This window comes from Bufo gargarizans, chromosome 1, assembly GCF_014858855.1.
Source record: "Bufo gargarizans isolate SCDJY-AF-19 chromosome 1, ASM1485885v1, whole genome shotgun sequence".
NCBI classification, from domain to species: Eukaryota; Metazoa; Chordata; class Amphibia; order Anura; family Bufonidae; genus Bufo; species Bufo gargarizans.
In genome coordinates, this window is record NC_058080.1 from 642,905,148 (window position 1) to 642,931,976 (window position 26,829).

A 26,829-nucleotide genomic window follows, 5' to 3' on the forward strand; every position below is an offset into this window, starting at 1 on the left:
TATCATTATAAAATTTGTTGAGACAAAATGTCACGCGACACATGTCGTCGTGTAGCCCTAGCATTAAAGGGGCAGGGCGCTGTGGAGGTCACTGTTAAAGGGGCGGGCATTGTGGAGGTCACTGTTAGGCTACTTTCACACTAGCGTTCGGGTGTCCGCTTGTGAGCTCCGTTTGAAGGGGCTCACAAGTGGCCCAGAACGCATCCGTCCAGCCCTAATGCATTCTGAGTGGACGCGGATCCGCTCAGAATGCATCAGTCTGGCAGCGTTCAGCCTCCGCTCCGCTCAGCAAGCGGACACCTGAACGCTGCTTGCAGCGCTCGGGTGTCCGCCTGGCCGTGCGGAGGCAAGCGGATCCGTCCAGACTTACAATGTAAGTCAATGGGGACGGATCCGTTTGAAGATGACACAATATGGCTCAATCTTCAAACGGATCCGTCCCCCATTGACTTTCAATGTAAAGTCTGGACGGATCCGTTCAGGCTACTTTCACACTTAGAATTTTTTTTACAATATAATGCAGACGGATCCGTTCTGAACGCAAGTGTGAAAGTAGCCTTAAAGAGGCATTGACTGGCGATGTTACTGTTAAGGGGGCAGGCCGCTGTAGAGGTCACTGTTAAAGGGGCGGACACTGTGGAAGTCACTGTTAAGGGGGCAGGGGCCACTATTAAAGAGGCAACTACTGTGGAGGTCACTGTCAAGGCAGCAGAGTACTGTGAGGTCACTGTTAAGGGGGCGAGCCCCTGAGGAGGTCACTGTCGAAGGAGTGGGGTGCTGTGAAACTCACTGTTAACGGGGCGGGCTGCTGTGAAGATCAAAGTTAAGGGGATGGGCTGCTGTGGAGGTCCCATTTTAAAGTGGTGGGGCACTCTGGGGGGGTCAGTGTTAAGGGGTGCGGGACTGTGGAGTTCATTGTTAAAGGGGCGGGGTGCTGTAAAGGTCACTGTTATGGGGGATACTGTCGATATCTTTTAACGACACACAAACATTAAATTAAATAGATGAAATATACCCGTGCAAAGCTGGGTCCTTCTGCTAGTTCTGACTAAATGTCTGGCAAACAGATTAAATAAGGTTATCACACCCTTTGTGCATGATGACCATTTGGGGTTTATTCCGGGGTGTTTTACATCATCGAATATTCGCAGAGTGCAGGCTGCGGTACAAGTGGGTGTGTGGAAGGTCAACTGTGGGCATTGGCATCTCTAGAAAACGCCAAAGCCTTTGATTCTGTACAGTGAGAGTATTTGCAGGAGGTGTTGAGGAAATTCCTTCATGCACTGGGTTAAGACTTTATATAAGCAGTCTAAAGTGAGTGTTTTGGTTAATGGGCACCATTCGCCTACCATGGCCCTGGGTAGAGGCACCTGGCAGAGCTGTCAACTTTCACCCTTATTGTCTGCTCTTGCAATGAAACCTTTAGTGCTTTGGCTACGTCAAGACGAGAGATATAGGCGAGTAAAGGTTGGAGACAGGGATAATAGGGTTGGCCTATACCCTGATGATCTTATCCATATACTATGGATCTCAGATTATTTTGGGTCCTTTTCCAGTTTACAGATCAATTGGTCTAAATATTTGCTCATGCCCTTATGGAATCCACAATGGCCTGCAGTATATTATAATCTACCAGTGGTTGATTCTTTTACTGTAGGTATCTCGGTATATACTGTAGATTACTAAAAGCTCTGACCAGTTTATACCTAAAAATGTTGCCCCACTAGAGGTTTTTCATTGATAGATTTTAGACTTGGCGTGCGCTCCCTCTATCCACGACGCGACACATAATCTTATTAAAATGATACTTTTGCCTAAGGGGCTTCTTTGACAGGTTGCACTCTCTGATGGCCAATTTTATTTGGGGAGACAATCGTCACAACTCTCAACCCTTCAGCGGCCGAGGTATACTGAGGGGGATACTCTCTGCTTGATTTCTACATCTACTTTCTAGCGGGCCAACTGCAACTCCAATCTTTCCAGTTCTGAACACTTGTTGAGGAGGCTCTCATACATCTCTGGCCTGTTCTTGAAGGGATTTCTATGGTCTCTGGGAGCTTTTTGCCTATTTATCAATTAGTTAATCAGGTTTGGAAGGCGGCAAAGGAGCTGCGAGGTTATAGGGTCATGTCTACGGTGGCCCCTTTGGGGGATAATATTCTGTTTGGGGAGTTGTTCAAAATGGATGGGAATGGTTTTTGGCAGAGGCAGGGGATAAAGTCAATAGGATATATCTATAAGGATGGTGTCATCTTATCATTTCAGCAGGTTCAAGACTTATATGATGTTACCTGAGATCAATTCTATAGATTTCTACAGCTTTGGCATGCATTCCAGACCCAATTGATAGCAGATAGAAGAGCGATTTCGGTATACCCCCTGATTAGTGTCTATAACACACAAGGCACCCAGGGCATAATTTCTATGCTGCGTACACATTTAATACACTAAACAAAAATATAAACGCAACACTTTCGATTTTGCTCCCATTTTGCATGAGCTGAACTCAAGGATCTGAAACATTTTCTACATACACAAAAGACCCATTACTCTCAAATATCGTTCACAAATCTGTCTAAATCTGTGTTAGTGAGCACTTCTCCTTTGCCGAGATAATCCATTCCACCTCACAGGTGTGGCATATAAAGGTGCTGATTAGACAGCAAATCCAAAAGTGTTGCGTTTATATTTTTGTTCAGTGTAGATTCTAGAGTGTCGGCCACACCTATTGTATACCAGCATTCACCAAATGGATGACATTTCTTATCTCCTTGTCTAGTGAGGACTGGCTGGTTAATCCAGCTGTTTATATATCATCGTTGTTATATCACCCCAACAAGACTGTTCCACATGTGCCGCCTATCACATACCAACTGTCATAGTACCCCTCGGGCTGATTTTTGGCATCTCATATGGTCCTGCACTTATGTGAATACATTCTGGTTGGCAGTGGCAGATGTCTTTTGCCAGCTTATGGTGCACCCAGTTTCTATGGATCCTGGGTTCTGTTTATTGGGGGTGATATCGGAGGATCAGTGGACACACCGTGAAAGGATGTTCCTATGGGAGACTTTATTTCTGGCCTGAAAGGGGTATTCCGATCTTGCTACTTCATCCTCACCTGCAGCCAGCTATGCTGTTCACTTCCTGGTTTCCTGCTTCTAAGGCTGGGCGGGCTTAGGCAGTTTGAGTGAAGGCCGGCCACACCTCCTTATGACATCACACTGAGAACTCAGTCCTTGCATGCTGGTTCATGTGAAGAGAATGACTCATCAGTCTGGCAGCCAGCAGTGTCTGTGAGGCCCCTCCCCCTGCTGGGGAATCGTGCTCAGAGAGCCATGAGAATTGAGCGAAGACTTCTAATACAGTTTTACACACAAAACCCATTCTGAGCAGCAAAAGAATAATTCACTACTATAAATCAGCCCAAAAGCATGTTTGCTAGTAGCCAAATGATCTGTGCTTTTGCCTCCCCTAAAATATTACCATCCCCCACCGACCAGCACTGATGCAGATTTGTTTCCATTACAGCTCTACTACAGTTGTGTATACACACACCTAAGGGTACTTTCACACTTGCGTTTTTCTTTTCCGCACTGAGTTCCGTCCTAGGGGCTCTATACCGGAAAAGAACTGATCAGTTTTATCCCCACACATTCTGAATGGAGAGCAATCCGTTCAGGATGCATCAGGATGTCTTCAGTTCAGTCTTTTTGACTGTTCAGGACGGAGATAAAACCGCAGCATGCTACGGTTTTATCTCCGGCCCAAAAAACTGAACACTTGCCTGAATGCCGGATCCCGCATTTTTCCCCATAGGAATGTACTAGTGCCTGATACGGCATTCAAAATACTGTAATGCAAGTGCAGACCGAAAAAAAGGTGAACAAAAATAAAATGCCAGATCCGTTTTGCCTGATGACACCGGAAAGACGGATCCGGCATTTCAATGCATTTTTCTGACTGATCAGGATCCTGATCAGTCTTACAAATGCCATCAGTTGGCATCCAGCGATGGAACTGCTTGCCGGATCACTTTGCCGCAAGTGTGAAAGTAGCCTTAGACCATGTATCTGTATAGATGGATATACAGCTCTGCTACATCTATCTTCGCCAGTACCTTCTAGCACTGTGGCAGAACCGCTTCCTATACAGCTCTGCTACATCTGTCTCCACCAGTACCCTCCAGCACTGTGGCAGAACCCCTTCCTATACAGCTCTGCTACATCTGTCTCCACCAGTACCCTCTAGCACTGTTGCAGAACAGCTTCAGATGCAGCTCTGCTACATCTGTCTTCCCTTTCCCCACTAGCACTGTGGCAGAACTGCTTCAGATACAGCTCTGCTACATATATGTATATATATATATATATATATATTATTTATATATAGTTCCATATACGGGCGGAAGAAAAAAAAAATGGAACGGACACGGACAAAATGCATGAGTCCTAAGGGTAGGTTCACACTGATGTTTCATGAAGCAGGTTTTAAGGCAGATTTCCCTTCAGATTTTTCAGCCAACACCAGCAGTGAATCCAGAAGGCAGGCAACGTTGAGTCCTTCTTTTACATTTCCGATTCCTTTCGAACCCACTTCTGTTTTTGAATGAAAAACCTGCAGGAAGATTTGCCTCAAAACCTCCTCCAAAAATCTCTGTGTGAACTTTTACGCATATAACTGAAAAATTACGGGCATATCTATACATTTTCTGGACAAAATGCTGTATTTATGAAGCGCTGCTCTGTACCATGCACCAGTGTTGATAAACCTGCGCAGTCAGTGGACGCAGTCGGCGTATGCAGCCATAGGCCTGTATTCCCCTGATGGAGGCCAAAAAAGCTTCCTCTTGTCTTCTATGGCAATTTATTACCTCATAAAAGAACGCGTCAGGCTTCCTATTTCTATACAGCAGGTCATAGCTTTTTTTTGTATTATTTAGTAGCCATAGCTTTTTTATTTTTTGGGCCGATTGTCTTAGGTAGGGTCTCATATTTTGCGGTATGAGGTGACTGTTGGATTGTCACTATTTGGGGGGGCATGCGCCCTTTTTTGGCACAGTTTTTTTTTTTTTTTTTTTACAGTGTTCACCTGAAGGGTTAGATCATGTGACATTTCTATAGAGCCAGTCGTTACGGATGCGGCGATACCTAATATGTATACTTTTTCTTATTTATTTAAGTTTTACACAATAATAGCATTTTTGAAACAAACAAAAAAATGTTTTAGTGTCTCCATAGTCTGAGAGCCATAGCTTTTAAATTTTTTGGCCGATTGTCTTAGGTAGGGGCTCATTTTTTGCGGGATGAAATGACGGTTTGATTGGTAATATTTTAGGAGGCATACACCCTTTTGATCACTTTGTGTTGCACTTTTTGTGATAGTAGGTGACAAATAAATGTATTTTTCGGCACAGTTTTTTTTTTTTTTTTTTTTTACAGTGTTCCCCTGAGGGGTTAGGTCCTGTGACAGTTCTATAGAGCCGGTCGTTATGGACGTGGCGATACCTAATATGTGTACTTTTTCTTATTTATTTAAGTTTTACACAGTAATAACATTTTTGAAACAAAAAAAATAATGTTTTAGTATCTCCATAGTCTGAGAGCCATAGCTTTTTTATTTTTAGGTAGGAGCTCATTTTTGGCGGGATGAGGTGACTGTTTGATTGGTACTATTTTAGGAGGCATACACCCTTTTGATCGCTAAGTGTTGCACGTTTTGTGATAGTAGGTGACAAAAAAAGGCACAGTTTTTTTTTTTTTTTTTACGGTGTTCACCTGAGAGGTTAGGTCATGTGATATTTTTATAGAGCTGGTCGTTACGGACGTGGCGATTCCAAACATTTTCTTTTCTTTTCTTAATTTTTACTGAATTGCGTATATGGGAAAATGTTAGATTTTTTTTTTTACTTTTTTTCTACACTTTTTTTTTAATTAAGACCCACTTGGTTCTTGAAGATCCATTGGGTCTGATGCCTCTATAATACACTGCAGTACACTGTATAGTGTACTGCAGTGTATTCTCTATTACACTTAGGCTAGGTCTACACGACGACATTTGTCGCGCTACAAAAAGTCGCGCGACAGATAGGGCGCAACAGTTGTCGCGCGACATTTTGTTGCATCAATGTCGCGCGACAATTTTTATAATGGCAGTCTATGGTGTCGCACTGCAACATGCGACATGTTGCGACTGCGACGCGACAGTCGCAGAAAAATCCATCTTGAATGGATTTTTTGCGACTGTCGCGTCGCAGTCGCAGCATGTCGCATGTTGCAGTGCGACACCATAGACTGCCATTATAAAAATTGTCGCGCGACATTGGTGCAACAAAATGTCGCGCGACAAATGTCGTCGTGTAGACCTAGCCTTAGCCTGGTCAAGCTCCTGCCTTTAGCATAAAGAGATTTATAAATGTCTCAAAAGGTCCTATGCAGAGCAAAGTATGATAGACAAATTACAAAACTTTGAGTATAGAAAACTAAGCTTTATTTGGTGAAACTACCATTCTAAGGCCTCATGCACACGACCGTGCCGTTTTTTGCGGTCCGCAAACCGCGGATCCGCGAAAAACGGAAGCCTTTTGCGGCCCCATTGAAGTGAATGCGGCTCGGATGCGGACCATAACTACGGTCGTGTGCATGAAGCCTAACTAACATGAGTTAGTATATATTTGTACCTTATACAGTGGAGGAAATAATTATTTGACCCCTCACTGATTTTGTAAGTTTGTCCAATGACAAAGAAATGAAAAGTCTCAGAACAGTATCATTTCAATGGTAGGTTTATTGTAACAGTGGCAGATAGCACATCAAAAGGAAAATCGAAAAAATAACTTTAAATAAAAGATAGCAACTGATTTGCATTTCATTGAGTGAAATAAGTATTTGAACCCTCTAACAAAAAAAGACTTAATACTTGGTGGAAAAACCCTTGTTTGCAAGCACAGAGGTCAAACGTTTCTTGTAATTGATGACCAAGTTTGCGCACATTTTAGGAGGAATGTTGGTCCACTCCTCTTTGCAGATCATCTCTAAATCCCTAAGGTTTCGAGGCTGTCTCTGTGCAACTCTGAGCTTGAGCTCCCTCCATAGGTTTTCGATTGGATTAAGGTCCGGAGACTGACTAGGCCACTCCATGACCTTAATGTGCTTCTTCTTGAGCCACTCCTTTGTTGCCTTTGCTGTATGTTTTGGGTCATTGTCGTGCTGGAACACCCATCCACGACCCATTTTCAGTTTCCTGGCAGAGGGAAGGAGGTTGTCGCTCAGGATTTCACGATACATGGCTCCGTCCATTTTCCCGTTTATGCGAATAAGTTGTCCTGTGCCCTTAGCAGAAAAACACCCCCAAAGCAAAATGTTTCCACCCCCATGCTTGACGGTGGGGACGGTGTTTTGGGGGTCATAGGCAGCATTTTTCTTCCTCCAAACACAGCGAGTTGAGTTAATGCCAAAGAGCTCTATTTTGGTCTCATCAGACCACAGCACCTTCTCCCAGTCACTCTCTGAATCATTCAGGTGTTCATTGGCAAACTTCAGACGGGCCTGCACATGTGCCTTCCTGAGCAGGGGGACCTTGCGAGCCCTGCAGGATTTTAATCCATTGCGGTGTAATGTGTTTCCAATGGTTTTCTTGGTGACTGTGGTCCCTGCTAATTTGAGGTCATTAACTAACTCCTCCCGTGTAGTTCTAGGATGCTTTTTCACCTTTCTCAGAACCATTGACACCCCACGAGGTGAGATCTTGCGTGGAGCCCCAGAGCGAGGTCGATTGATGGTCATTTTGTGCTCCTTCCATTTTCGAACAATCGCACCAACAGTTGTCACCTTCTCTCCCAGCTTCTTGCTAATGGTTTTGTAGCCCATTCCAGCCTTGTGCAGGTCTACAATTTTGTCTCTGACATCCTTGGACAGCTCTTTGGTCTTTCCCATGTTGGAGAGTTTGGAGTCTGCTTGATTGATTGATTCTGTGGACAGGTGTCTTTTATACAGGTGACTAGTTAAGACAGGTGTCCTTAATGAGGGTGACTAATTGAGTAGAAGTGTCTAACCACTCTGTGGGAGCCAGAACTCTTAATGGTTGGTAGGGGTTCAAATACTTATTTCACTCAATGAAATGCAAATCAGTTGCTATCTTTTATTTAAAGTTATTTTTTCGATTTTCCTTTTGATGTGCTATCTGCCACTGTTACAATAAACCTACCATTGAAATGATACTGTTCTGAGACTTTTCATTTCTTTGTCATTGGACAAACTTACAAAATCAGTGAGGGGTCAAATAATTATTTCCTCCACTGTACATGTGTGAATGGACCCTAAACTATATAATCCAGAAAAATCATGTCCTGCAGCTATTTTTACATTCAGGACTTTGTGTTATGCTTCAGAGGGCTGTAATTTGGCTTTCTTATGCTTATATTATAACACATAAGTAAATAATATTCTAAGGCTACTTTCACACCAGCAGCAGCCTTCTCCGGCAGGCTGTTCTATTGGGTGAACAGCCTGTCGGATCCGTGCTGCCGCTAGTGCATGTGTGCCGCCGGAGGTCTGCCTCCATTATAGTCAATGGGGCTGGAGTGGACCTCTGGCGGAACGCGTGCAGTAGCAGCAGAAGGCTGCTGCTAGTGTGAAAGTAGCCTTAAGCAACACATTTTTGTTGTTTAATCAGGTTCTGATTGGTACTGAATTTCTTATCTGCATTCCACCATACCTGTAACAGCAAATTTATCATGTGTCGGATTAAAAGTGTACAGAAACTACAGAGAGAACAAACTATTGAGATTTAAGACATTTTTCACTCATCATGGCACCCATAAAGCTCCAATGGGATAATTTTGAGTCCAAACACCTTAGACACAAAATCAACATATTTCAGGTACATATGTGTACTTACATGTACTTTTAGGTAGATACTGTATGTGTATTACATGTACTTTTTAAAATTTGATGGATGATTTGTATAAGCCCTAAAAGTTTTAATGGCTGTACTTGCAATGACCCGTCACTGCTAAAGGGTTAATATCAGGTTCACTACTAAAGGGTTAATGCTATTTTTCACACTTAATCCGTTAAAATGTTTACTTATAGAGGACCTTTTATAGGTTTTTGTATCACAAACTGGTATGCTTTTTTTCAAAAACATCCCTCTGCTCCACTGTGCCTCCTGCTATATTTGGCCCATTATATGCTAATTCAGATCATTGGTACAGGGAGGAAGAGACACCTGGTTTCTTCAGTGAGCGTCTCCTTCTCATTGGCTTCACGTGAGATTTGGTAAACAGACTATGTATGCGAGTACAGCAAGTACTATACTCGTTCAGATAGCCTGTTCTTGTGAGATTGACCAAATCTTACAAGAACAGCTCTACTTCTCCCTGGTTGTGACGCGGTCCACTGTGACTGGACGGCGTCACAGCCAGGGAGAAGGAGACATCCACTGAGGAAACCAGATGTCTCCTCTTCCCTGTACCAGGGGGGCATAGCGATGGAGGGATATTATTGGAAAAAAAAAGTATTTAAATCTACAGTTGCCACACAATACAAAAAAGCCACGAAAGGTCCTCTTTAAAGGATCTATGGACTGTATATCCCAAAAAGTTGTATATCGGTGGAAAATTGTTAACTGACTGAAACAGTAAGATAAACACATGTTCATGGCAATAGATTTTACAGCATGTAGAAAGAGTTAATTGCTTCTGGCGCCCGCCATACTTCTGAGATGGACTGACCATCTGATCTAGGACTGCACCCTGCAAATAGGTACTGCAGAAAGTATATTCAGAGTGATTGAACACCTTTAGCCAATTTAAAGAGATGACTAGTTTCTAATCTATAGAAAGAGACTCAGGGAGTACTACTAGCATCATTGCCACCTCCTATATGCAACCTTTGGGAAAAGCCTACCTTGTGCAATATCAGAGAACTGTGCCTGCTGCTTGTGTTTGTACTGTAACACCATTCATCTATTCAGTAAAGAGAGACTATTTATTTTAACCCAATGTTCCTGGTCATTGCCTCTACCATCTGCTGGCCCTGCACCTCTTTTCCTGCCTGGAACCCCACTACCCATCCAGCACCAAGTGCACCTTGGTCACCACCAGGCAAGAGACTCCAGATCAAAGGTGTGACCTGAGGGAAAGAAGTGTTGCGCCCTCATTCCCTGTCCAGAATAGTGCTGAAGCCAGGATTGGCCACCATGAGGACTACAACTACTCCCATCACCTCAGCCACCACTCCCATCCAGCTCCACTCTCTGTTCCTCCCATTTGTAGGCTGGCAACTACTGTTTGTTCTTTGCTAATACTTACTATTGGTCAAGAAAAAAGTGTAAAGCTTCTTTGGGGCTTTCACCTGTGGCCAACTCTGTCCAATAAATCTAGTTGAAGATCTCTACAGCTAAGACCAAAATGTGTTTATGCAAATACAAAATGTTGAAACAAGTATCTTTTAGAATAGTGGTCTTCAACTTCCAGCAGGCCCTGACAGTCATCGGCTATGGCTGCCAGGACATCCTCGGACTGTTAGTCATATCACACTGCAAAGCCTTTGAGATCAGATGATTGCTAAAGGAGTACCTGGAAGCTTCATGGCCCAAGTGCAAAATATGCAACAGGCCCCTCATCTACCATTCACCATTCACAATACTGGTGTCTTCTTTTGTGGCAGAGAGGTGTTTGGACACCCTAAAGCACCATGACCATGATTGGACTGCTTCCTCTGCACCCTTCATAGCTACACTTCTAATCACTGCTTTAGATGTCCTATTATATTCGCAATAAGGTTCATATGTTGACAATTAAAAAGATTCACAAGACAAGTTGCAAACATTTTTTTTCTAAGTTATTTGCTGACAACTTAAAATAAAGCATGTCCTGTTATAAGATTCTTAACTTACCTGTATAAGCATCCACAGGAACTGACAGAGGTAGAAATAGTGGGTGATAGATGCTAGACCTGCACAACTTTCATTGGAGAGTTCAGGGCTAATGTAAGCAGAAGCCAGAAATGAGATCTACAACAGAACACAAATCCCTATTAATAAAGATATTACATTGTAAGGGCAAGAGTTCATCAACAATGCAATTACACTTAAAGGGGTTGTCTCACTTCAGCAAGTGTCATTTATCATGTAGAGAAAGTTAATACAAGGCACTTACTAATGTACTGTGATTATCCATACTGTCTCCTTTGCTGGCTGGATTCATTTTTCCATTACATTATGCATTGCTTGTTTCCGTGGTTACAGACCACCCTGCAATCTATCAGTGGTGGTTGTGCTTGCACAATATAGGAAAAGGCACCAGCCTATCTGTGCTCCCATTGTCCCTGCCACCAGAGAAGCTGACGCTTTTGGCTATTGTGTGCAAGCACGCCCACTAATGATGGATTTGAGGGTGGTCTGTAACCATGGAAACAAGCAGTATATAATGTGGTGGAAAAATGAATCCACCCCGCCAGGGCTGTCTTTAATATTGAATGGACCCTGGGCAAGAATTTACTTGGTCCCCCTGGATCCCGCCTTCCCACACCCTAGCATGCCATCATGCCCTCCACCACAACACACACACACACAAAAAAATCCACACACCTCGTAGAGTGGTAAACTTTAATAATGATGAGTGGCCACTAGAGGTGTTCCTTGGCAGTCATGTAAATACAGCCTTTTTTTCTGAAAAGGCAGTGTTTACATTAAAAAGCTTGCAGAGACATGCTAGAGACACCAGAACTACTACGTTTTGCTGTTGTGGTTCTGGTGGCTATAGTGTCCCTTAATATAGAGGGGAAAAAAATCAGCACAAAAGTATCATTATTCAAAAAATTTAAAAAAGCACTGTACTACTAACCCCTCCATCCACCCTACATACAGGGTATTATACAGCGCTACATACCTCTTACATTCAGTGTCGTCTCTTTGATGTAGATGCTCTTTCCTCATCTTCTCCTTTCAGACCACCACTTTTCCATCATCCTCCTATCTTCTGGACAAATCATCCTACCACCCCCAATACTGTGCTGCTGTGCTCCCCAAAACTATACTGCAGAAACAGATAAACCCCCTGATAATAGTAGTACCATGCATATAATGCCCTTCACTAATTATTGGCATATAGTGCCCTAAAATAGCTGCGCCCAGCAAATAGTGCCCCTGACACTAATAATGTAAACATAACATCCCCAAAAAATAATTGTGGTAAGCTGATACTGTGGCAAGGTTCCCCCACAGTAATAGTGCGCCCAAAAGTCCCACCAATAGGAATAATTCTCTGCTAGAGCACACATGGTAGTAATAGTGCTCCTACAGTGCCAACATGTCCCCACTGTGCCCCAGAAGTAATAATGCTCCCATAGTGCCCATACTAGTAATCATGTTCCCCATAGACCCCCAGTAGTAATACAGCCCATCATAATGCCCCCAAGTAGTAATAATTCTCCTTATAATGTGCTAGTGCAAAAATACCCCCTTTTAAGCTAATGTACCCATAGTGCCCCCCATAAAGTGCCAGTATAAAATACCCCTATATAGTGCCCCAGTAAATGCCCCCATAGTGCTCCCCTCCCCCCTTCTTCCTAGTGCACCCCATAATGTACCAATATAAAATGCCCCATTTATAGTGCCCCAGTAGATGCCCTCAGTGTCCCCCATAATTTTCTAGTATAAAATACCCCTTCTTAGTGCCCCCCATAGATGATCTCATAGTACTCCTCTCTCCCCTTCCTAGTACCCACCATAATGTGCCCCAGTATAAAATGTCCCTATACAGAGGCCCACATATAAAATACCCCTTCTTTGTGGCCTCAGTAGATGCCCCCATAGTGCCCCCAATAATGTGCCAGTAAGTAGTGCCCCCATAGATGCCCCACAGTGCCCCCAATGTGCCAGTAAGATGTGCCCCCATAGATGCCCCCAATAATGTGCCAGTAAGATGTGCCCCCATAGATGCCCTCAATCATGTGCCAGTAACAAGTACACCATAGATGCTCCCCAATCATGTGCCAGTAACAAGTACCCCCATAGATGCCCCCCAATCATGTACCAGTAACAAGTACCCCCATAGATGCCCCCAATAATGTGCCAATAACAAGTGCCCCCATAGATACCCCCAATCATGTGCCAGTAACAAGTGCCCCCCTAGATGCCCCCAATCTTGTGCCAGTAACAAGTACCCCCATAGATGCCCCAATCATGTGCCAGTAACAATTACCTCCATAGATGTCCCCCAATCATGTGCCAGTAACAAGTACCCCATAGATACCCCCCATTCATGTGCCAATAACAAGTGCCCCCATAGATGCCCCCCCAATCATGTGCCAGTAACACGTGCTCCCATATATGCCCCCCAATCATGTGCCAGGAACAGGAGCCCCCATAGATGCCCGCCAATCATGTGCCAGTAACAAGTGCCCCCATAGATGCCCCCCAATCATGTGCCAGTAACAAGTGCCCCCAATCATGTTGTGCCAGTAAGTAGTACCATATAAAAAAAATAAACACTTATACTTACCTACATCAGGCTGGCAGCGATGTAATGCATGCCTCTTCTGGCCTGTGTCCCGCACTGTACGGCTCATGCGGCGCGATTACATCATCGGGACGCCTGCACGGCCTAGTGCCTGCAGCCTATCAGAGAAACAGGAAAGGGAGAGGCCTCTCCCTCCCCTGCTCCAACGCAGCACATCTATCTGTATCGCTGTCCTGAGGACAGCGATACAGATCACTATGGAGATGAGCGCTTCCACAATGGAAGCGCTCATCTCCCTGTGTCCTGCCGCCACCCCCACTTGTCACCAGGGCCTAATTGGCGGTGCGGCCCTGTTGGCGCCCCTTGGAATTTTGCGCCTGGGGCAACGGCCCTCCCCACGCTATGCCACTGGCCAGGGGGGCTCAAGAGGCAGCTGCCTTGGGCCCCCTAGGAGCAACTGGGTTCGGGGCAGCTGCCCCTTTTGCCTCACGTTAAAGACGGCCCTGCAGCTAGCAAAGGAAGCAATATGCATAATAACAGTACATTAGTAAGTGCCTTGTATTAACTTTCTCTACATTATAAATCCCATTTACTGAAGTTAGACAACCCCTTTAACATGGCAATGACTTAATTATATATTTCCATTATTGGTAGTGATCAGCAGCAGCCTCCTAAGCTGGGGAGCTTGGATAAGGGAGATCTAAAATACATATACAGTAATCATTTTCCATCCTAAGAATCTGCAATACCTGTCATGCATAAAGATGACAAATAATATGGGATCATAATCAAGTTTTAGTTTTTGAGGTTGCATTAATAGTAGTGGTTCTTCTTGTGGGATTCCACCAGGTAAGTCTCTTTCATGGCAAGGCTACCTGGAAAAAAAATACACAATAGCTATTCTGTAGAAGAAAGAAAATGGTCTACCCTGAAGTCAGTGCCTGACTCGAGTTACCAGACAAACTAGAGACATACTTTTGTTTTCTGATACTGTAAGTGTCTCTGGTTTAGGTAAGTTCACTGTGGTAAGGAATAGGTCCACAACAAGGTATAGCGCCATATTATGGAACCATATAAAACAGATCTATAATACCCCTGGCTTTATCCTTAAAGAGAACCTGTCATCAACGTTATGCTGACCTCACTGAGGGCAGTATAAAGTAGTGACAGAAATGCTGATGTCAGCGGTGTGTCACTCATGAGCTAAAAGTAATGGGTTGCCGAGAACCAGCATCATAATTATTACAGCCTAGGCCTTGAAAAGAGTCAAATCCACTTGAGAAGAGTCATGGATATCCATAATCTCCTGCTCTCCCTCGCCCATCTGCTGATGATTGGCAGTTCTCTCCTAGAGAGAAAGGGAGAAAACTAGGTAGAAGACTGTCAGTCATCAGCAGGTGGGCAGGGAGATCAGGAATTTATGTATAACAATTAAATAAGGAGAGAAAAGAAGAAATGAATCGCACATCCACTGCTAATGCTATGATCTCATCCCTGCGTTCCTGCAGGAGACAGCACTGAATAGCGCATGTGTACCACCTCCAAGCTTCATGCTAAATGAGGCATTTGTGTACATTTTGATCAAAAGGCAATAAGCCCACTCACCACGCCAAGGTTGGAGGTGGTACACATGCGCTATTCAGTGCTGTCTCCTGCAGGAACGCAGGGATGAGATCATAGCATTAGCAGTGGATGTGCGATTCATTTCTTCTTTTCTCTCCTTATTTCATGTATAACCATGACTCTTCTCAGGTGGCCGTGACTCTTTTCCAGGCCCAGTCTAATGATTGGGTATATTGGTTCTCGGCAACCACTTACTTTTAACTTATAAATGACAGACCGCTGAAACCAACTCACCTGTCTCTACTTTATTCTGCCATTAGTATGGGCAGCATCAAGTTGATGACAGGTTGCCTTTAATCCCTTAGTAGTGACCAGCCTGATTTAGGCCTTAGTGACCAAGCAATTTTTTTTCCAAAAAGTATAATTTTTTTAGTTTTCTGATGGCTTGTTTTTGTTGTGGTTTTTAATGACACCATTTTGGGGTATGGATAAGTTACTGATTAACTGTAATTTACATCTTTTTGGGGGGATGGGAAAAAAACATGAATACTGCCACTGTGTTTTTATGTTATACATTCTGCGAAGTTCATTTTTCCCTATAAATAACATTCTAACTTTATTCTCTGGGTCAGTATGATTACAGCAATACCAAATATATATATATATTTTACATTTTACTAGCTTTGAGCAATAAAAACCTTTTTTTTTTTTTTTTTTTTTTTAAATATACATTTTTTGCATCACCACAATTCCCAAGACCCATTTTTCATTTTTCATTCTACAGAGCTATGTGAGGGCTTGATTTTTGCAGGACAACTTGTAGTTTTCATTGATTTAATTTTGGCCGCATATCTGGTATTATTTTTATATGGAGCTGAACATATTGTATAAATTATATGATAATGTGTCTTGTGGGTTATTGTGGATGTGACAATCCCAAATGTGTGGTGGGGGATTTTATTTTTGCAATTCTTTCACTTGATCTTTTTTATTTAGTAAAATTTTATTTTACTTTTTGTTTAACAAGTTACTAGGTTAACAAGCGATTTTTCATAATACTCTATAATACTCTGTACAAAGTATTAGGCCTCTTTCACACGGGCGTCATGTTTTGGCTCAGGATGCATCCCGGGTGCATTGCGGCAAACTCGCATGCGCAATTGCAGTGCGTTCCGTTGTTCAGTTTTTATCGCACGGGTGCAATGCGTTTTGCATGCACGTGATAAAAAACTGAATGTGGTACCCAGACCTGAACTTCTTCACTGAACTTCAGGTTTGGGTTCAAGGTTGTGTAGATGTAATTATTTTCCCTTATAACATGGTTATAAGGGAAAATAATACCATTCTTAAAACAAAATGCTTAGTAAAATAGGGCTGGATGGGTTAAAAAAAAAAACTACAATTATTTAACTCACCTTAATCCACTTGTTCGCACAGCCCGGCTTCTCTTCTTTATTCTTTCTTCAGGACCTAGGTAAAGGACCTTTGATGACGTCACTGCGCTCATCACATGGTCCATCACATAATCCATCACCATGGTGATAGATCACGTGATGGACCATGGGATGAGCGCAGTGACATCACCACATGTTCTTTTCCTCACAGATGAAGGCAGAAGAGAAGCCGGCTGCGTGACCAAATGGATGAGGTGAGTTAAATTATATATTTTTTTCTAACCCCTCCAGCCCTATTGTACTATGCATTCTGTATTAAGAATGCTATTCCTTTCCCTTATAACCATGTTATAAGGGAAAATAATAATGATCGGGTCCCCATCCCGATCGTCTCTTAGCAACCGTGCTGTGAAAATCGCACCGCATCCGCACTTGCTTGCGGATGCTTGCGATTTTCACGCAGCCCCATTCACTTCTATGGGGCCTGCGTTGTGTGAAAAACGCACAAAATAGAGCATGCTACGATTTTCACGCAATGCACAAGTGATGCGTGAAAATCACAGCTCATGTGCACAGCCCCATAGAAATGAATGGGTCCGGATTCAGTGCGGGTGCAATGCGTCCACCTAACGCATTGCACCCGTGTGGAAATCTCGCCCGTGTAAAAGAGGTCTTATACTGCCAGTCATCAGCATGCTGTGCCAGAGTGATATGGATATACAGTAGGCCACAGGCTGCCATGCGAATACACTGGCATCACGCTATTTCATTTGTGGGGTGCCAATGGGGAACAGAGGGAGTCCTCTCCCTCTAAACCACTTAGGGGTTAAATGGCCTGTATCGGCGCTTCTGCTAGTCCAGACCATTAGAGCAGGAGCCCAGCTCTCATGGGAGCTAAAGCCTCTTTGTAACTTCTGTAAAAAAACGCTGCTCCAGCACTGCCATTTAGTTTTTTTTTTCCAGTGGCCCTGCAGCAAATGCATCACCTCATGTATGGGGCCACTGCAGCCAATCACTGTGAAGGAAGTACCATAAGTAATGTCTTTTTCTATTTTATCACATTGCCACCTCTCAGCCACATTTTTGAAAATCCCAGACTACCACTTTAATGCCCACTCTAGAAACCTGTAACATAAATACCAGCTAATTGCATGCTTTCATATTAAGCAGAAATAAGAGCGTTATTATAGGATTTATGATAAAAAACATAAGAAAATGGTTTTCCCTTCATCATCACTCACAGTTGGAGAGTGCAGAGAAGACTTATCTGATAGAAAAATGCCATGAACTTGCTTACCCAGAGGTAACTGGATTAATGTAGTCTCACGTTTGACTAGATAAGCCAGTAACATGCCACGGCACGGTCGCGTTGCTGCTCTCAAAAGTATTCCAGTTCATGTCTAAACAAAAACTAATTTTGCCTGTGATAGCAAAAACTGGACAATGAGAGCATGGCAGATATATTATTGTGCAAGTGAGGGTCTATTTAACAGATTAGTACTGCAAATAATGTAACCAAGGTGTCACATCGAGTAACGGCCAACACTTATATAGACCAGAACGGCCCAGGAAAAACAATGTGTTTGGAGAGAAGAATATTAGAATTTCTTTTACTGACAGCAGGAGTTAGCAGGTCTGTTTGAAGAGCATCTGTCAACATAGTCAACCCTATTAAACAGGTATGCTGTCTGGTAGGGTTGATAATGCTGAGTGCAATGACACCTCTGTTACAAAAAGCAGAGGTACCGTTTTACAGAAATGTTTACTTGTATTTTTATGTTAATGAGGTGCTCTGAGCACCTAGGAGCTGACTGAGGCCTCCGATGCTCCCTTTCCTCCCCCCCCCCACAACTTCCTCTCCTGCACTGATTGACAGCGCCAGGCATCCTCATTGTTTGGATGCCTCATCCTGATATCGCGCGCGTGCACCTCTGCATGCACGGTTTGGTTCCCAGGTACGTGGCCCTCTCTGAGATCTGAACTGCACATGCACTGACTCTACTCTCAGAGCGTGGACAGCTGTCCCCGATGTGGTAACCGAAGCTTTGCATGTGCTAATTTTAGGGTCAGCCTCTTGGTGCACATCATTGACAAAAACATTACCTGCGACATGGGTGTGCTTGCACTCACCATGATAGGTCATCATCAGTATCTGATCGGTGGGGGGGGGTCAAAAACACCTGGGGCCCCTTCCGATCAGCTGTTTGAGAAGGCACTGCCGCTTGTGTGAGTGCCACGGCCTTCTGGCAGCTTTTCCTAGGCCACTGACGTCATAGTCATCTTTCACATGGCCACTATACAATGTACAGTGCTCTGCTTGGTGAGCTCAGAGAAGGCCTTGACGCCTTCTCAGACAGCTGTTCGACAGGGGTCCCAGGAGTCGGACACTCCCCGATCAGATACCGTCTTGGAAAACCCCTTTAGGGTACATTCACACGACCACAAATGGGTCCGCATCTGTTCAGCAATTTTGCGGAATGGGTGTGGACCCATTCATTTTCTATGGGGATGGAATGGATGCGGACAGCACACGGTGTGCTGTCCGCATCCCCATTTGCGGAGCGCGGCCCCGATCTTCCGGTCCGCAGCTCCGCAAAAGATAGAACATGTCCTATTCTTGTCCGCAGCTGCGGAGAAGAATAGGCATTTCTATAGGGGTGCCGGGTGTGTGTGTTGCAGGTCTGCAACACACCACGGTTGTGTGAATGTACCCTTAGGGCTGTTTCACACGAGCGGATGCCGTGCGTGACATCCGCTCCGTGAAAGAGTGCCAAGACCCGATGCAGACTGCAGAGGCACAGAGCATTAACATGACTGATAATGCTCCGTGCCTCTCTGTGATCTCTTAACTACGAAATCACAACAACTGTGATTTTGTAGTAAAGAAATCACAGAGAGGCACGGAGCATTATCAGTCATGTTAATGCTCCGTGCCTCTGCAGTCTGCATCGGGTCTTGGCTGTCATTCATGGAGCGGATGCCACGCACTGCATCCGCTCGTGTGAAACAGCCCTTAATGTTTTCAAGATCTAGGCTTGTAGCCTCTGGATATAAGCAATGGAGGTCATGATTCCATGACATTAAGCAATGATCTTGAAAATGGTGAGGAAGTGATACAGAAAATACAGTATATTGAACAAGGACTTCGGTCTGTGGGGCATATGTGCCAAGTTTTTGAGTATGTTTTCTGGTGTAGGAGATATTTGTGCAACCAACATTTTGTGCAAAAATTGGCAACTTTTTTGCAGGAAGAGGTTGGTCCTCCACAACGCGACATATTAAATATAATTTATGGCAGAAAACTGGTGTAAATTAAGACGGATATATTCGCCATCGTACAGCTGTTATACATTTCATTTTCAGGTGCATGGACAGCACAAGATGTGAGAAATCCATTACTAGGTGTCCACTTCTTAATACATTTGTCACATCTCACTCCAAATTACGTTTTACTAAGACTGCTATATGAAGTGCTAGCCTTAGTAAATGTGCCACATTCTCTATTTTTTTTTTGCATTTCACATTATTTATGACTCTCATTATAACTTTTTATCATTGTTTTACAAGGTTGGTCTTTTTTAGCTAATGCATATGCACTTTATTCATATAGTCATATAAATGTGATATTTTTTTTGTATACTCATTCAGGTATGAATTTTGTTTGGAGTCCCATTAGTTTTAGGGCTCATGAACACAAAAGTTTTTTGCGTTCAGTGTAGTTGCCGTTTTTGGAGTTCAGTATGCGTTACTTATACTGAACCATTCATTTTAATGGGTCAGCAAAAAAACCTGAAGTGTCTCCGTGTGCATTCCATTTCCGTATTTCCATTTTTCCGTTCTGTTCAAAGCTAGAACATGTCCTATTATTGCCCGCAAATCTCGTTCGAGGGCTCCATTCAAGTCAATGGGTCCGCAAAAAATATGGAACACATACGGAATGTACTCCGTATGGCTTCCGTATCCATTCCGTTTTTGCGGAACCATCTATTGGAAATGTTATGCCCAGCTTAATTTTTTCTATGTAATTACTGTATACGTCATACGGAAAAACAGAATGGAAAAACGGAACAGAACCAGAAACACTACTGAAAACACTGAAAAAGCCATACGGTCGTGTGCATGAGCCCCTCTTTTTATATGTTATATTTTAATCGCTTTTAGATATGGCCCTTGATTTTGTGTCTAATAAAGCTCTCATCTTTTATATGTGCTTCATGGAGTTAACAAGGCCAATATGCTTACAGTGTGGGTGATGTTTCAGCCATAAAATGACTTGAGAAATCAACCTTGATCCATATCTTGCTTTGCAGAGTTCCCTGACTTTTACTGGAAAATAATAGTCATGAAACAGGATGTACGGGTCAGCATAGAGCTGCCATTCACATTCACAGCGTGTTAAGCATTTGTCAACAATTCCTAATTATCTAGCAGAACAGAGGAACAAGTGATCTGACTGATCTCAGCTCGCCCTTGTACAGATCACTGTGTAAAGGAAAGAGCTACGTGTTGCTACTAAAGTTGTTTGCTTTGCTTGCAATTTTTTATTAAGGAAAAGTTTCTTTGTGCCAGCACTGGACATTTTAATTTATCACTTCATTTTTTACATATGATTGAAAATGTCCAAAAATTCCTACACTGCATGTTAACTTCTTAGACTAAAATTTAGTTTTTGTGGCAATTTTGTTAGTGTAATACAGAAGGGGATATAAACGAGATGAGAAACCTTTCTATTAATCCTCCACTTTGATGCAGAAGCCATCACTCTTGGCTAAGGGTGGGTCCTGAGGTGGGACATGCATTTGGCAGACATTTATTGCATATCCCATGGATCTGCCCTGTCTGTGATGGGAATACACCTTTAAAGGACATCTGTCTGCAGATTTGTACCTATGAAAATGGCTAACCTGTTTCAATATATATTAACATATTGAGCCTCAGGGGTGTTGCAGTTACACCTACAGGATCAGTTCCTCTACTGCACCCTCTGTACTTTGACAGTGCCAGGCAGTGTAAACGTGATCTCATCGGGCCCCGACTCCTCCTAAAATCTTGTGCTGTGCTCTTCAGTATCCGGCACAGGAACAGTACAGGTAAGTGGCTCACCGGCGGTTCTCTTTTGTGCTGCAAGCCTCTTTCCTGTACCACACCTGAACCAGAAACTGAAGCGCATGGTGGAGCGCAAGACTTTAGGAAAAGTCAGGGCTAGGTGTGATCACATTTATACTGCCTGGCCTTGTCAATTAAACTGGAGAAGGTGCGGCAGTTGCAGAAAGAGCAGAGCCTCTAGGTGTAATGACAACGCCCCTGTTGCTCCTAGAGGCTCATTTGCATATATTCAAACATAATTTTTCTCAGCAGTGCGGGCACATATGATCATGGGAACAACACAGACGCCTTCAGCTGCCAAGTGCACATGTAACAGGTCGGCCAGTTTCATTGGTACAAGTCTGCTGAAACATGCCCTTTAACCCCTTCTACCCCAGGCCAGTTTTCGCCCTTCTGCCCAGGCGATTTTTTGCAAATCTGACATGTGTCACTTTAAGTGGTAATAGCTTTGGAACACTTGTATTTATCCAAGCCATTCTGAGATTGTTTTCTCGTGACACATTGTACTTCATGATGTACTTCACTTTGTGGGCTTACATAATAGAAACCACCCATAAATGACCACATTGTACAAACTACACCCCTTAAGTTACTTAAAACTGATTTTACAAACTTTGTTAACCCTATAAAGAAAAATGGAGATTAAATTTTTTTCTGCTAGATAATGGAAATATATAGTGGCTCACCCCTCCTGCCAATATAGATTGGTGCTCTCACTAAGTTGTGGTTCACCCAAACCACATATGAAATATAGGTAAATTAAAAATAGAGGTATAGTGGGCACTCAAATATCCGGATCTGAGTATTGGGTACAACAAATTTATTATGATAGACAAATTATCAATCTACTACATATATTAAAATAAAAATAAAAATAAAATTTGCAGAATGTTCCCAAGTGTATGACAGTACGGTTTAAAAGTCATAAGATATTCCTAAAAATATATAAATAATAATAACAATATAATACTCCTAGAGGTTATTAATATATATTCACATTCATAAAAGTCCCTTTAAGATCTTGCCGCACTAGTTTGTGCAATTGATATATAATGTATACTGAGTTTAGGCAATGTTCTATCCGTATATGAATTCAAATCTGTAGGTCTCGCTTCTATGGAAGATTATAGTGGTGGTTATTCAGGGGTTAGTACTATGCAGTATAGTAGTTTAATTTAACTCACTGCTTGATGTTCGTTGATTTCTCTAACTTTCGTGGCGTCCCACTACTGGTTAGATCACTCACCCCTCTTCTTATAAGCTGTCCATATAGTGCGCTTCCATTTAGCGGTAATCTTGAGATGTCCGCGGGGTTTCCTCTTGGTCTCTGTTAAGCGTCCCACGTGTATATGGTTTGTCACGTGATCGGAGCTTCAGAGCGCTTGTCACGTGATCGGAGTTTCAGCACGTCACGTAACCTAGTTCCGATGTAGTTAGCTTGGTTCAAGTTCCGGAGGCGGTACCAACCTCCGTTTACACAGCTTTCTGGCGATATTCTTCTTACTTTTCCGCACAGGTTTATTGCTGGTTAGAAATAAGAGACGTCTCGTTGCTTTAAGGATCTCATCCACTCCCGCTATACGCGTTTCGAGGTTACGAACCTCTTCCTCAGTAGCTAGTTTGTGAGATCCTTACATCCTCCTTATAAATCTTTATAAGTCACACCCTTTCTTCTAATTGGGATTCCTCCCAAAATCTGGTCAGGATCACCAGTCTATGGGCGTTTTTTTTTTGACTATATATTTTCTTTATGTTTTGGATGTAACCTTTTTGTGGTTCATCCTATAATCATACATATATCATGTGAAACCATCATCCGCATTATATTCATATAAGTTAAATTATAAACAAATGTATGTCATACATACATATTATAAAACAATAAATTATTAAAAGAATATATATATATACGTTAATCTTAAATATTCAGATTATTTCATTAAAAGTCCCTTTCTGCTTTCAGTTTCTCTTTACATTATAATATCACCAATATATTCGTAATTTTTATTCGAAATTTTTCTTTGTGGTTTTTGGGGTATGAGGTATGGGGGTGCGGGCCCTCCGTCGAGGGGAAATCAAAGTGCCGCTATATCAGCCAAACACCGATGTCCCATCAACGAGGGGCACACACCCCTATCTATTATAGAAAGCCAAATATCTCAAAGTCTGAATTGAGGCCTCCAGGTAGTAATGTATTAAAATCAAATATCCGTCTTGCTTCCTGTCGAGACATATTAGAGATATGGTCTCCTCCCCTCCAATTAATATCTACTTTTTCGAATGCCATGAATCGTAATTGTGAGGGGTCCTGATTATGGTGATACTTGAAATGTTTCGACAGTGAATGTTTTTCGTATCCTGTCCTGATCTTTGTCATATGTTCTGCAATCCTTGTTTTTAACAGTCTCTTAGTTCGTCCTATATACTGTTTTTTGCAGGGGCATTCTATTAGATATAAAACATTTCGAATAAAAATTACGAATATATTGGTGATATTATAATGTAAAGAGAAACTGAAAGCAGAAAGGGACTTTTAATGAAATAATCTGAATATTTAAGATTAACGTATATATATATATTCTTTTAATAATTTATTGTTTTATAATATGTATGTATGACATACATTTGTTTATAATTTAACTTATATGAATATAATGCGGATGATGGTTTCACATGATATATGTATGATTATAGGATGAACCACAAAAAGGTTACATCCAAAACATAAAGAAAATATATAGTCAAAAAAAAAAACGCCCATAGACTGGTGATCCTGACCAGATTTTGGGAGGAATCCCAATTAGAAGAAAGGGTGTGACTTATAAAGATTTATAAGGAGGATGTAAGGATCTCACAAACTAGCTACTGAGGAAGAGGTTCGTAACCTCGAAACGCGTATAGCGGGAGTGGATGAGATCCTTAAAGCAACGAGACGTCTCTTATTTCTAACCAGCAATAAACCTGTGCGGAAAAGTAAGAAGAATATCGCCAGAAAGCTGTGTAAACGGAGGTTGGTACCGCCTCCGGAACTTGAACCAAGCTAACTACATCGGAACTAGGTTACGTGACGTGCTGAAACTCCGATCACGTGACAAGCGCTCTGAAGCTCCGATCACGTGACAAACCATATACACGTGGGACGCTTAACAGAGACCAAGAGGAAACCCCGCGGACATCTCAAGATTACCGCTAAATGGAAGCGCACTATATGGACAGCTTATAAGAAGAGGGGTGAGTGATCTAACCAGTAGTGGGACGCCACGAAAGTTAGAGAAATCAACGAACATCAAGCAGTGAGTTAAATTAAACTACTATACTGCATAGTACTAACCCCTGAATAACCACCACTATAATCTTCCATAGAAGCGAGACCTACAGATTTGAATTCATATACGGATAGAACATTGCCTAAACTCAGTATACATTATATATCAATTGCACAAACTAGTGCGGCAAGATCTTAAAGGGACTTTTATGAATGTGAATATATATTAATAACCTCTGGGAGTATTATATTGTTATTATTATTTATATATTTTTAGGAATATCTTATGACTTTTAAACCGTACTGTCATACACTTGGGAACATTCTGCAAATTTTATTTTTATTTTAATATATGTAGTAGATTGATAATTTGTCTATCATAATAAATTTGTTGTACCCAATACTCAGATCCGGATATTTGAGTGCCCACTATACCTCTATTTTTTAAAATTTTTTCTGGTTTGTCCATTTTAATAAATTATTTTCTTTAACACATCGAGGGTTAACAGCTCAATATTTATTACCGTGATTCTGCGGTTTACAGAAATACCCCACTTGTGGTCGTAAACTGATGTAAGGGTACATGGCAGGGCGCAAAAGAAAAGGAGCGCCATGGCTTTTGGAAGGCAGATTTTGCTGGACTGGTTTTCAGATGCTATGTCCCACTTGAAGCCCCTCTGATGCACCCTTACAGTGAAAACTCCCAAAAAGTGACACCATTTTGGAAACTAGGGGATAAGGTGGCAGTTTTATTGGTACCGTTTTGGGGTACATATAATTGTTAATTGCTCTATATTAAGTTTTTTGTGAGGCAAGGTAACCAAAACATGGCTGTATTGGCAGCGTTTTTATTTTTGATAACATTCATCTGACAGGGTAGATTATGTGCTATGTCTACTTTCTTTGTTTGTTTGATTCAGTTTTACATAATAAAGAATTTTTGAAAAAGCCTTAGCATGGGTTCACACTAGCATTAGGGATTCCGTTATGGCTTTCCGTTATAACATGGTTATAACAGAAAATAACGGAATACCCATACAGAATGCAAAACGGAAGCCTTTAAAAGGCATTCTGTTTGCTTTCCGTCCTAATAGAAGTCTTTGGGAAACCAACCCTTATTTTTTTGCTGATCGTCTTGTGGGCTCGTTTTTTGTATAAAGAGTTGAGGTTTTTTTTGGTACCATTTTTGGGTACATATGATTTTTTGATCATTCATTATTACGCTTTTCGTGGCAAGGTGACCAAAAAATTGGTACTGGTAATTTTGGCACCGTTTTTATTTATTTAATTTTACAGCGTTCACCTGAGGGGTTAGGTCATGTGATATTTTTATAGAGCAGGTCATTACGGACGTGGCAATACCTAATATGTATACTTTTCCTATGTATTTCAGTTTAACACAATAATAGCATCTTTGAAACAAAAACAAAAAAATCATGTTTTAGTGTCTCCATAGTCTGAGAGCCATAGCTTTTTTATTTTTTGACCAATTTTCTTAGGTAGGGTCTCATTTTATGCGGGATAAGGTGATGGTTTGATTGGTACTATTTTGGGGGGGCATATGCCTTTTTGATCGCTTGGTGTTGCACTTTATGCAATGTTTTTTTTTCGGTGTTCACTTAAGGGGTTAGGTCATGTGATATTTTTATAGAGCAGGTTGTTATGGATGTGGAAATACATACTATGTCAACTTTTTTTAATTTCACTTTAACACAATAATAGCAGTTTTGAAGCAAAAAAAAAGTCATATTTTAGTGCCTCCATTGTCTGAGCATCATAGTTTTTTTATTTTTTGACTGATGGTCTTAGGTAGAGTCTCTTTTTTTGGGGATGAGATGACGGTTTGATTGGCACTATTTTGGGGGGCATACGCCTTTGTAATCGCTTGGTGTTGCAATTTTTGTGATGTAAGGTGACAAAAAATTCCCTTTTTTTGCACCATTTTTATTTAATTTTTGTTTACCATGTTCAGAAGAGGTGTTAGGTCATGTGATATGTTTGTTGTTACGGATGCGGCGATACATAATATGTATACT

General features: G+C 42.1%; 1 protein-coding gene across 1 annotated transcript in view; it reads right to left on the reverse strand.

Annotated features, from left to right (window-relative positions):
- Nucleotides 1–26,829, reverse strand: part of ADGRV1 (adhesion G protein-coupled receptor V1) — a 522,269-nt gene that overhangs the window by 75,517 nt on the left and 419,923 nt on the right. Inside the window, 1 exon segment of the mRNA XM_044282697.1 lies at nucleotides 10,900–11,016. Within this exon segment, the coding sequence (XP_044138632.1) occupies nucleotides 10,900–11,016 (117 nt within the window).